The 13,827-nt window shown below is 37.4% G+C and overlaps 1 protein-coding gene across 3 annotated transcripts in view; it reads right to left on the bottom strand.

The window, feature by feature from the left end:
• DPP10 (dipeptidyl peptidase like 10) overlaps positions 1-13,827 on the bottom strand; it is a 555,621-nt gene that overhangs the window by 56,256 nt on the left and 485,538 nt on the right. For all 3 annotated transcript variants that reach the window (XM_074873697.1, XM_074873696.1, XM_074873698.1), the window contains one exon: positions 4,120-4,240. In XM_074873697.1, coding sequence (XP_074729798.1) covers positions 4,120-4,240 — 121 coding nt within the window. The remainder of the gene's footprint in view (positions 1-4,119; positions 4,241-13,827) is intronic.

Below are 13,827 nucleotides of genomic sequence, written 5' to 3' on the forward strand. Positions count from 1 at the left end.
CCATTTTAATAGACAGGGTTTTTAGGATTGTCAAGCTGTTTTTTTTTTTTTTTTTTCTTTTAATATAAAACTTTAGTATACTCGATTTCTCTGAGCTGTGGCACCTGGTAACACACAGATCTTCACACAGTGATATTTATGTAATCATTCTGGAGTGCAATAGTTTGACTTCCTTGTCTCAGTCTAATGGTCAAATTTAATTCTTAGAAAGTTCATTTTTCTGCAATGTAACTTTTTGAAAATCCAAACAGAACTTTTTATTTTTATCCAAATTTTATTTGATTTCCAAATGAAAATAATTCTCAAAAATGTCATGCAATGTTTTCTTACATGTATTTTCATTGTATTTCATATTTGAAAGAAACAAACCAGAAACAACTGTAGAAGCAGCACTCAAAACTCCGGGACTCCCAGTAAAGCAGCTCCTAACCAATTCCAGATTCACCCTGCACAAGCCTTCTGATTCCACTTGTGAAAAGACTTAGATTTTTTTCATTACGTATTTGATATGTTGACTTGTTTGGTGAGCATTCTGTGCTTAAATCTGAAGAATTTGGCTGGAAAACTAATTGAGAAGAGTATACTAATGGGAACAAAGGCCTGACTGCACACTTAATTTAAGAGCCTACCTACAAAACTACTTAAATTGTCAATGGAGACTCTCCAAGATGCTAATCAGAATCTGAAAGTTTTGAAGTGGCTTAATGTGTCGAATTATCTAAGGTTAGGTGCAATGAAGCTGGGACCTATATTCAAAGTCATATATTCTGGGTCATGCTTCTCTCCCTGGCTGGATCACTGAAACCTTTTACACAGGAGGACAGCAGAGAATGAATGGTGAATATCAGAAGCAAAAATCACGACTGTGTTTGTTTTAAAATATTACTGTTTGCATTCAAACAAGGTTATTCACACAAAGAAAAGCTATTCCCAAATGCTTTGTAAGGTAGAATGCTAATAACAAACTCATGCAAATGATAAAAGAAAACAAATGAGGTCAAAAGGAGGAACAGTTCACAACTCAACTGCAAATCTGTTAACTTCATCTGGAGAATATTCAGACTGCTCAGCTTCTGATGCTATTAAAAACACTACTGAAAGTAGAAGATTGCTCCAGGTTAAGCAACAGTTAATGGGAAAGAAGCAGTATATTCACTCATGATAAAGGACGTGGACATGGTCCTCCAACGTGTACAGACAGAATTTCCTTTTACTCTTGACTTTAATTATGTATATTGTGGAGAAGAGCACACTGCCTGCCTGCATCTCTGGGAACCCTAATGGTTCTCTGTAAGTCAGGAAATGCAACAGCTATTTCGGCCAGGAATTAAGAAAACTTGGAAAAGAAGGGGTAAAATCACTTAAGGAAGGCTTTAGGACATGTATCTGGAGGAAGGCTTTGGAATGCATTATCACCTCCCACACCATTTCAGAAACTTCTAGTCCCAGGCGAGACACCTTTTGCTTTTCCTTCTCGTGACAAAGGTATGTGTATAGCTGTAGAGACAGGGAATAAGAACAAACTGGGGCAGTAACTGATGTGGACGATTAAGATACTTGAATGGATACACCTGGCTTCCTTTTCAAAAAAAGGAGAAGCAGGCTCATGGCCCTTTTGAAAATCAGCCAGGTATGAGACTGACGTATCCATGCGTTCACAGGCAAAAATCACCCACAGCGCATATGAAGAGGTCTGTGTTTTGTTGTCAGCTAAAGAAGTTCTATGAAGCTTTAAAGCCTTTCAGTCCTCAAATATTAATTAATAAAACGTGTCTGTAGGAATGATGGGCACACAAAGAGAAGCAGGAGCATAACCTCAGACAAGCATCATTGCCATTATTGTGCTAGCTGCTCCTGTTCTTTCCAAGTTACCCCATTGTTTTTTTCTGTTTATCATGAAATATTTCAAGCTTCAAGGAACAGTCATTTGTTTTATCAACAGTTTGTTGATCTTTAAAACAAATGAAGTTACAAAAAATCTATATCAGCCTCTTTCAGATACTGTTTCTGAGACTTAGGCAAGCTGAAATATAAATTTTAAAAGTATATTGGCTTGTTTCAAGTAAGAGATTAGTTTTGATTCTTTTTAGTTCTTAAATGTAGATCTCAGGTATGCAGAGGTCCAAATTGTATAAAAAACCCCATTTCTTCCATTAAAATATGTCTTTAAAATGTCTCCTCTCTGTATAATTCTTAGAGTGGGTCTACTCCATCCCTTCCAGACAGCTCAAATAAAATGCCTGGCAAATACCAGAACTGATCAGTTGCATTAGGTAACCTTTTGTGGTCCCTTCCAGCCTGAATTATCCTATGATATCCTTATGATCCTTTGCAGTAGGAAGGAATGTTTTTTGGAGTCTCATTACATTTTGTTCTGTGCAGCAGAGCTGTATAATGATCCTTCATTAGATATTGTTCACTGCAGCTCCATGCTGCACCCAACTGCGCCCCAAAGAGAAGAGAAACACAGGCTGCACTCTTCTGAACAGGTGTCCTCAAAATGCTTGCAGAATTGGAGCCAGGATTGCCCTGTTGCGTCCATGACTGTGACTCTTACTAACTTCACTTTGTTTTAGCAAAAACTTGATATGCTCTATCAACTTCAATGAGCTATATATGCTTAAATTCTTCAATTTGCATGCAGTCATGTTAGATTTGAAGAATATGAAGTGCATATAAAACTATATTCCATTCCAAAGATGTCCTTCGTCCTTAAGACCACTGCATTAAAACATTTAAAAACATTAACAGAAACCCTGGAAGTGGGTAATGATCAGACACAGGCATTTATATGGCTAAGGGATGTAAACTACCATTCTAATTTCAGAGTTTACTTGGGCAGAGATTTTAAGAAATCCTGATGTGAGCTATCTGCTCGTAACTACTGAAATGTCAAGAGGTACAGGCAGACCATTTCTAAGGGCCACACTGAAGTTCCTTGCTGCATGGTGTAACACCATTCCCAAAAAACACTCCGGCCTGCAAAACTGTACATATGAGAAGTTATATACTTCAGGTTACTGAGTATTTAACACTGAGCTAATTATCTATAAAATTGATGATTTCCATAGAAAGAATAACTGAAATGTATATTAATTCTAAGTTCTTGTACCAAGCTGGATAATCTACTCCCATTTATTATTATGTTAAAAGCATTTTGGGTGCAGAGAGAAACATTCTGTGGTACTATGCAGAAGACAGTTTTCAGAAGCCAGAGGATATCACAGACTGAGTTATCTCCGCTCCATTTTGGCACTGCTTGCCGGAAATAGGAAGTTTTCCAGAAGTCTAGCCCAGGTTCATTTAAGTAAAAGTAGCAGCCACTGTTGAGGTAACAGTATGACAGTTTTAGATCTTGTTAGAACACTCAAAATTGGATTCAAGCATGTTCTTAAAGTCAAGCACAATGTTACTGCCTGGCTTGAGGAGCTGGAGTCTGTTGTTGAGTCATGCTAACACACAGCACACCAACCACCACTGAGGCTGAAGGAGAGACACTGGTAAAAAGAAGTGAGGCACCAGGCAGTATCATCTTTGATCACCTTTTGCTATGTATCCAGCAGTAAAAAAGAAAACATAGCCAATTCTGCTTCTACCCTAGGATTCTTCAGTGCCGCCTTCTATCAGGATGCTTTAACTGTAAATAGATTGCCACTGTTGTTCACACAAGCAACAGTCCTTTCCCTCCTCACTTGTGTTGCAAACCCAGAATAGCTCCAAAGGTATGAATGGAGTTATTCTAGATAAGCAAAACATACAGGGTGTTTAGTTTTATTTGAATAGCTCTATTTGAAATGCCAGCCCCACTGAAGTTGGTAGTAAAAGCCCACATCAAGACTTCACTATTATATCATTTTTTACATACTACCTAGTATTCGTAATACATTTGACACATTCTGGTTGAAAATAAATTCCTTTCTCAGAAAATATTGTTATATGCAAAACAGCAGTCAATACAAAGTATGAATAGTTACAAAGGCAATCTTGCAAGAAAATCAAAAGGCAAAGAAGCAAAAACAACCTTAGATAGCATTTTCTGAAATGAATAGATTTGTGCTGTTGGGTCTGTACAAGAACTTCTCATCTGTTTTAATAAACAGATATATTTGTCCGTCTTACCTTCATATAACCAGTCTGCAATTCCATTAAAAATAATTCCTTCTTTTCCCGAAGATGTCAGGCGCAATGAGCTACTCTTTACATCAGGCTGATAGTAGATGTTATTTTCAAAAATATAAATCTGGATGAGGTAAGAGGGATGGAGAGAAAAAAACAACATTTTGGTAGATATAAAATGAATGTTCAGCAATGAATACATAATTTCCTCAGGCTCAGAACAGTCTACAGAATAATTCAGCATGAGTTTTCACCAACACTGGATTCATATTTCCTTTTATTAGCAATTTGGACAAACTAAGCAAACTTTTAATACTTATGCCAAGCCAAATTCTTCCTTTGAAGTTGTCTTCCCAGTTGAAATGTTTCTATTCACTTCAAGAAATATTATTACATTCCTCAGAATCATACAGGAGACATGTTTTGTAACAGTTGAATAGATAAAGAAAATTTCCATTAATTCCATTCTATCTAATAGAATCATCTGGTTTTGTAGTTGCAAAATTATACACACTTCTGCAAATACATACAGCACAGTACATACATCATAAATGTAAGTTACAGCTTTGTATCATGGTGTGAGAACACACTGGAAAAGCAAAAATAAATGGCAGACTGGTGTTACCTTTTCTCAGCCTGCAGACACTATTTCTGACATAAAAACTTTTTACCTCAAGTAACAAACTAGACAGACAGTCCTTTCTTCCTTCACTGTCACTTCTCAGCCTTGTCTCTTTTCCTCTCCCTGCTCACTTTGTTGCAAAGGATTTCAAGTTCACCCATTTTGTGAGGCTGAGCTTGACTCCATGACAAAGTGCAATATAAGAAAGATAAAGGCCAAAAAAGAAAAAAAAAATAATAATAAAAGACTTTGGGCAGGAGACAAATACAGTGATGATGAGGAAGGTTTATGATATGGAAGTTCTTACGTACTCAGATGTATGCCACAGAAGGCTACGTCTGACTTTCTCCTATCAGTCAGCAGACCTTTGAGCACTTCACCACAACACAATTTAGGTATGTGTTGCCCCAAACATCTTCACTGGCCCTATCATTCCCAGTCTGAGTTACTAAGAAACAAATATCTGAGGTACTAACAAGCCAAAAGCTACAGACAAGTATAAAAAGCAGAACCACAGCTACTAGCATTTTCTGTAATAATGGTCTTAATCCTTTTTGTCCATACTCCTGCATTCATCATTTTCCTGCGTTGCCAATGCCTGTGACTAGACTTGCATTTCAGCTATAATCGTCTCAGAGTTGTAGCCTTTTTCTTTACTTTTTGTGAAATTACAATGGCCACATATGTGCTTGCACAGCTTAACAGTGGAATCAAACTAATATCAACAATATGCACCATCTTGAATCACAGTAAGAAAATGCAGCTAACGGCACTAGAAAAATAACACACAATAGAAATTTTTGTTTCATGATTTCATCGATGTATACTGATCTACGGAGTCTCGGTGACTGCTAACATGAATTAAATATATTTCCACCAAAGACCATTTTAAAAGCTTAGTCATTTATCATTCTCTCATACTTCTATGATAAACGACTTATGGGAAAATACTAAGAAGAGAACAAAGTTTTATTATCAGTATTACTGCTTCTCTCTTTGCTTCTAAATTACCATCTGAAATAGATTTCCTTATGAGTCCCCAAACTAATGGCATTTTTGATTTTTAACAGTAGCCACTTCATGATTTCTGCTGCAGAAAGCAATAAAAGTGAGGTTTTTTTCATACTGTGAGCAATGTAATGATTTTAACCATTACTGGGAATCAAGGGTGACTTGGAACAAAGTTCTTTATGGTCAGAAATTCAAAACTTGTCAGTGAGTTCAAAACTGAAGAAAAAATAGTTAATCCAGTTCGAATAATCCAAAATGTACTGACCAGTAATTACATTTATACTTTTATAAATAGTATTTGATACAGTTGGGAATTTATGGGAAGTTGACATATGACCCAGCATTAACACCAAAAGAAAACAAGGATTAGAGAATGCTGAAACCATCAAGCTTTTGAAATAATATCAACAAACACTTCTTGTCAATACATATTTCCACAGTAAAAATGTATATCTTTTTCTAATGTAAAAGAAACAAATACAAGCAATAAACAAGACATGGTTAATTGCTTAACCAAGAAAACCAAAATAACTCAGCCAAGTACTTGCTATGTAAGTGAACTAAAGATATTCCTGTCTGATGACTAAATTACACATAGCGTAAGTAGTGGGAACCACTCTATTGACTATTGCTTAGTAAGAAGCAATTTCATACAGTTGACAATCTCTTCTTATATAAACAACTGCTTTCAGGACATTACAAAAAAAAAGCCTACTTGATCAAATGATTCTATTTTATTTAAGCTTCTTTAATTAAATGAGCTCAATCTAATTCATTTTTAAAGATCAGAAGTATCATTTTTGCTTCTCTTCCCCCTTTTCAGGCCATTTGTATTTTTAATGGTGAAGATACCCATAGTGTCTAGTCTCTGCAATGAAAAAGTTTCATTTAAAGACATCATTACCAGTCAAAGTACAGGATTAAGAACTACTTGCTTTATGACTGAACCATGAAAAGGTCTTTAATCCTGTTATTACTAGTTAGCAGGCATTGCTAATTCCATTTGACACATTTCAGGTAAGTAAATATCTCAGAAGGAATACTCACTGTTGTGCCACTGAGCGCTAGCTCCCTCAGCTTTATCCCCCATTCATTTCATGAAGCGGCTTTGTCTCATCCTCAACCAGTTCTCAGCCCCCCTCTGAACATCCCCACAATGCTCTTAGTCTACTCTGTCATCTGAAGTTTCCCATCTCTCCTTATCACTTGTGACACATGTTCTTCCAACTTTGAAAGCTACCCCAAGAACAATTTTTGTCTTAAACATATGGATTGAAACATTTTAAAGTTCTTGAAAAATTTCAAAGCCACTCAGTAGCAAGCCTTGAGCTCATTGCTTACTTGAATTTAACTTTAAAAATGATGAATTTATGTTCCTTTGCAAAACATTTATGAAATACAACCATTCACATTCCTCCACATAACTAAACAGTGAGTAAATGCATATCAATGATTTAGGGTTGGTGCACTGGCAAGTATCACTCTGCACTGCCTGCAGCATTTCAAAAGATCAATATCCTCATGCTTGAGCCTGTAAAAGCATCTTGGAAAGATTCACCATTGTGGTTAGTCATTTAATCTCATCTGTAATTTTGAATATTTGTTATATTTCAGGACGTGCCATTTTCCACGTGAAGCCCATAAACTGTTGCTTGTACCAACGGGAACGGCTTCGTGCACACTTCCTACAGTGATGCTGCCTAACCTACAGTCAGAACTGCATTCCCTTCCATTCCTGAACATGCCAGTGTACTCATCTGTAATTATTTAACTCATTGGAAATAAGGACTTGGGAGTGTAAATGTTGATTTCTGCAGCACAAGGGGCAGGAAATTTGTACTTTTTAGGTGGTGGCTGCTGCTGCTACTTAGTTGCAGTACAGCAACACATAGAAGTGGAATTTATGAGCCACAATTTGGCCTTTAAAATTTAATGAAAGAGCAAGCAAGTGGCTGGGAGACAACTCAGAGTACTACTTTTCCTACAACAGATACTCAAATGCTGCAAGGCAGATAGCAAATCATGACACTGGGATAAGAGTTATTGATAAAAACAGAAAAATTATTCTTTGGAGCAGAATCTTACAAATACATGTGCCTAAAATCCCGACTTCAGTAAGTAAAATGAAACATGTGCCCGAAGGTTTCCAGGGTGGGGACTTCACATACTTCATCACTAGCGTCTTTTGGGCAATGTCACATTAACAAAAAATTTCCCTTGCTAGTCTATCTCCACTCAGGTATTTGGGAGCAAGTAAAAGTAAAAGGGCTTTTCTTAATATACTCTTGGGTCTAATTACTACATCATGAGTACTAAAATGTTGACTGTAACTACTGAATCTTCCAAAACTGCTAAAAGAGGAGTTGCTAAGTGTGTATCAGACAGGTATTCTCATGAATACATCAGTGGCTTTGTGCCCAAAATGCTTTCACAGCTTTCAGGCATGACGATAAGAAAATGAAAAAGGCACAAAGTGGAACCAGGCTATGATATCTTATATGAAAATTATTATTACACTTTTTTTAACCTCTTCTCTTCACCGCCTATTTCCCAAGTATTTTTTAAGTATTTAAAAATATTTTTTAGCAAAGACCTTCAGCTAATAATGCTGTAAATGGGGATAAATACCAAAATCTATGGCCTTCAAAAATTGACTTTTTGCTTCCTTAGAGATTTTGCACAGCTAATCACATCAAGCCTTAAACCAAATAAAGAAAAAGCCACAGCATTTCTTTAATTATTTTATTAAGTATTTTCCAATTAATGAAAAGCATCTGCAAGAATGTTTTGGATTAGTGAGAGATTAATTCTTGATAATGATCACATTTATTTCAACTGACTGAATAATTTGAGGCTCAGCTTGTTCTAATGTTCTACCTACAGCACTAATCCTTCTCCTTCTTCCACATCTGTCAGCCTCTAAACTACTTTTTCATAAACCTTCTTCTAAATTAATTTCTTCCAAAACACTTATTTATTGTTTGCAACATGTTTCACAATTACACGATTTTATTTCAGGCTGAGGTCTTGAGCAGAGCACCCAGTCCGAGCAGTTAGTTCCAGATGGCAGACAGCTGTGAAAACATAGAGACATCTAATCCCACAGCTGAACAGCAAACCCAGTGCCAATAGCTGGAGAGGCCCCCTGTGTGTCTTTAATCATTTCAAACACTACAGGCAAAGAAAAGCTGCTAAATTACAGAAAAACACTTCACTTTTCCCCTTTAGGTGCTCCACTGAAGTCTTCTGCATGGGCATATCCACACTCAATCACTCCTCTGACTGTAGGGTAGTACATCAGCAACAGTTCCAAGCTTTTTACTAGTCAGTTGGGCAGCAGCAGCAGTTTTCCTGTGTGGAGGTCACCATGCGATCACTTACCCTGCACAGAAGCAGTGACTATGTGCGAAGCAGGGATTTGAGATCTCTACCAAAGCAGCAGCAACTTCTCTACCAGAGACTGCCAGCAGCCAGTTAGCCCTGGCAGTTGAGACAGTCACTATCAGATATTTGCACGTGTCTTAGAAATTCATCCAGACACCAAAGTTCAGATGTACTTATATCCAAAAGCCCAGTTTTCTTCAGGTGGATGAGAAACAGAGCTGCAGTCCTTGCTGACAAAACCCATCTCTATCCCTGGAACTTGTCATCAGTCTCGCGCAGAGAAAAGCTACCAAGAGAGAGGCAGATTTCTCTCAAACCTGATGTTAAGAAGGTAGACTTCTCAATCTAGCATTAGTCCTTTCTCTGATTTATGCAGAAGTAAACTTATTTTTATATGAGTATGATAAGGTATCTTACCATGCAACAAGTTCTTAAAATAGATTCTACAAACACTGACCATATAGGTATAAAGTATTGCCACTGCTGTTCCCCAATATGAGAGGGAACCATCTTGGGTCTAGAAGCAACATTACTCACTTCACCCAAGCTGAAGTGATGTCTCCCCACTCTATACCACAACCAGGTACTTCTTGGCCTGTGTCACACTTTAGTGTAATGTGGCCACAGTTTAAAAGCCACGAGAAGGTACAGCTGTCCAATAAGGCACAAGTTTGCAGATCCCCAGTCTAGTATTTCCACATTACCCGATGTGAAATGATAGCAGAAGTCACTAACAACAAATAAATAAAACAGAAGAAAATTAGTTAGCACAGCCTTTTAAATTCTCTTGATATGTATCATAGCGAAAACTTGGACACCTTTCCCATAATGGTTAATATATCAGGGACTTATTTTCCTAACCTAATGTGTGAATCTTTCTAATTAATCCTCCAGTGTTTGAGCACGGCAGATTTATCTGACTTCACGATTGACATCATCAGCACAAATGCATTTTGCCATCAATAATAATAGAAATAGGTAATTCAAACTGCAAGTGTCAGTGGGCTCTGCAGCCACGATTTACCCTCACATGAGTTTTAACAGCTCCTAAAATTAACTTTTCAAGATAAAAAGATAATACCCAGAATCCAGCATCTTGTCTTGAAAGAAAGAAATGGTGGAGTGTGACTAGTGGCATGGTATTGTCATTACATGGATTCATCAGGACAACCATCTAGTTCAAGGAAGGTGCCAACTGAACTCTAAAGTTACTGAGCAGATACAGCTGGAAAGGAAACAAAGAAGGCAACTGTATCAATACACCTTTGCTTAAAAAAAAATTACATAGAACAAGCCCTATTCTCTTCCTGTAGGGGTGAGTGTCCTACTTGTGAACCGAGGACATCATCAGATTCTTCCACAGACTCTCTGACCACCAAACATATAAATAACTATTCCAGTTTGGAACAACTTCAGTGCTCTCACTTATACCCCAGAAAACATGACAGTCTTCCTTACCTTTCACATAGGGAATATGAGCTATGGCAAGAGTAAGGAATTTCTGATTATGCCCAGAAGGAGACCTTCAGGCATTTAGGAAATGCTTCTGCTGCAGAACTCTGGCAGTTGCTAATGACAGTGCTAAAGACGTTGACCTAAAGCATCTTCAGGCAGCCCATCTCCGGCTATATTCCTGTGTGACCTTGGCAAGGACACACAGTTCACCTCTCTGGACTAGCACAGGTGTCTTCAGAGCCCAAAGTTCTATGTAACAGACCACTCAACTGCACCTTCTGCTCTATGCAGAGGGGTAAATATTTTTACTGACGCAGAAACAAGTGTCATCCTATGCACCCACATAGATAGTCTGGCTAACCAGCTGACTCCACGAGCATTATGGCTCATAGCTACATCTCAGCATAGCGTCTATCAGACTTCTTCATTTCCTAAGCATACAGCAAAATTCCATCCTTTCTTCTTGTGAGACTGCCAGCTAATTAGTTGGATAATTAATTCTTAAAAAGCTTCAAGATGTTTTTCCATCTGGGCTTGCCTCTTACCACTTGTTCTGTCTCTTGTCTTACCATACATTAACCGGGGCCAAATCCAACTGCCCTTAGTTAGATCAGTCACTAAAATTTCCAGATGAAATATGTTTTCTTGCTAACAACTGTTAATAGAAATAATATCAGCTATTCATTAGACAGAAGAAAGGCAAAGCGTACGTTCTTAGTTGCTCAGCAAATTTTGTACTTTGCTATTCAAGAGATCAAACCATGTCTTCTCCAGCTTCAGGTACAATACTAAGGTGGTACAGCACTATTCTTCAGTTTAACCTCATACTGGGAAGAGAAAGAAGATCCCACAACACAGGCAACAACTGTATTTCTTCATCTTGGAGCATGCAGTGAAACAAAACACACAGCAATGGGAAAGTCACAGAATTATAGAATCGCTTAGGTTGGAAAAGACCCTTAAGATCATCAAGTCCAAGCATAAACCTAATACTGCCAAGTCCACCACTAAACCATGTCTAAGAACAAGAAAAACTTGTTATGCTACCTAGACCACAGCTAAAGGAGTGCAGTACGTAAGTATAGGTTAAATCGCTTTCATAGAGCCAGTTTAACCAGCAGTTACCTAGCAGCTAGATCCCAAAGTCAAAAATACTGGCACAGAGCCCTCACACATAAATATTATGAGGAAAAATTAGCTTGGAGCTAAATAGATTGATCAAAACTTGCTTGGCAATGTTTATACTGAATGATAATATATGTATACATACATATTACATACATGCAAAGAGTCAATGTTCTTTATTTCTTGAACAACATGCTGCTCCATATGCAAAGTTCAGCACAAACAAGTGATCTTAAATAAACAAGTGGTATCTTAAATGAAATAATTAATTTTAAAATTATTTTTGAGTGACTTTTAGGAAAAACATATGGTTTCAATTCCTACTGCTGTTTTCACCACAACTATGGAAAATACAAATATCTAAGCACTTCCTGCAATTTTTAAATAATATTGAAACTAACATTGGATTACAGGAAGAAATTAAAATCAAACCCCTGCATCCACACGGACACCATTTGGTTGCAGCTTTTTAAGACTTGTCAAGATAACAAGTCTGGTTTTCATTTAAGTACTTAACATATTTGTTACCACGTTCTGGTTCACAGATCTGAAAAATTATACAAATAGCTCCAACTTCAGAAGCTTACAATTAGTTTTCACCAATTTAAAAAATATTGCAAATCACCCACAGTATTTCTTAATGCATTACCATTACAAACAGATAGCTGGCTTGGCATCTTCTCTTGCCATCTTCAGTATCCTCCAAAGCTCTGATAGACACATTTTTTCTAATAGAGCCACTGATTATGTTATTCACAGTCACAGTGTAATGTCTGTTTTCTTCTTCAAGTCAAAACTGAACAAACATTTTCTTGTCATCTGTGATTTCACTTACTGTACCCCCGGGACTTACAGACTTAAATTGAGATTGCCAGACCATTATTATACCCACTGCTACAGAAGATGAGCACCCATTTCTGCCCCTTTCCCTTGCCAAAATCTCATTTAGTTGAAGCAGCTTCCCACTGAAGAACAAGGTGTATTTAAGATTACATATTTTGTGTGTCAATGCAACGAGTATAAATGTTATTTTCTTTTTTCCATTCACAGAAAAGAAAATGCTCATTTTGGGAAGAAAATACTTTTTAACATCATTCAGAAGAACTAGACATACAGTATTATATAGGAACAGTTGCTTGTTATACCCCAAATCTCCTGGTGCATATCAAAGCTCATCTGTGGCCAAGAGCCACAAGGCACATGCTGCAGTGAGCCACAGGTCTCTATTTGGTTGCAAGAAAGGGGTGGTTTTTCCTGTGTTCTGTGATGAACTGGTGTTGTGATGCCATTTGGCTTGTTTCTACCTGCAGCTTGAAACAACACCCATCTTCAACATAACTCTACTGAATAAAGTGCTGGCACAGGGGTCACTCCAACTGCTCATGCACTGCATGCATGGTAAGGATGATGGGTATCTTCCCGTGACAATGCTCTATACATGGGTGTTTCCAAGTTACGTGACAATTTACTGTTCTGTACATGTGAAAGTGAGATCTGTTGTATACAAAATCACATGGACAAACCAGATTTCTAGGGGGGGGGGGGTGCTTTGCACATGTTGGAAAAGAGGCAAGATAAAGGGTCAGTATCTCCCGTTCTTGCCCACAGTAATAAGCTGTGGAAGAAGCTGCATCGTAATGAACCGGGATGCTCACACATAGAGAGGCAAGTAAAATCCAAGGTGGCAAACTATTACCCAAAACAGTTACAATGCATTTCACTGCTGCGATTGATTATTCTGCTGATGTCTTTCTTATGGGTCCTGCAGTGATCTCCAGAACCAGAGAGAATACTGTATTTTGGATAATATAAAACATAGGAAAGTGGCTTATAAAGCTTTTATAAGTGCGAATTTTAGATAGTTTAGAGTATTCACTAGTGGCTTTGTCAGTTACAATTATGCAGACTTTTTCCAAAATCTTTTTTTTTTTTCTTTTTTCCACATCTTACAAATTTTCTATCCAGATCACGTACATTACAGTATGAGAATTTCAAGGCAAGTTTTATGAAATTTTATTGCTGTTCTGGTTTTGGCTGGGATAGAGCTAATTTTTTTTTCCTTCTTAGTAGCTAGAATAGTGCTGGTTTGGATGCAGTGTGGGATTTAGTATGAG

The sequence above is a fragment of the Strix uralensis genome, chromosome 6 (genome assembly GCF_047716275.1).
Source record: "Strix uralensis isolate ZFMK-TIS-50842 chromosome 6, bStrUra1, whole genome shotgun sequence".
NCBI lineage: Eukaryota > Metazoa > Chordata > Aves > Strigiformes > Strigidae > Strix > Strix uralensis.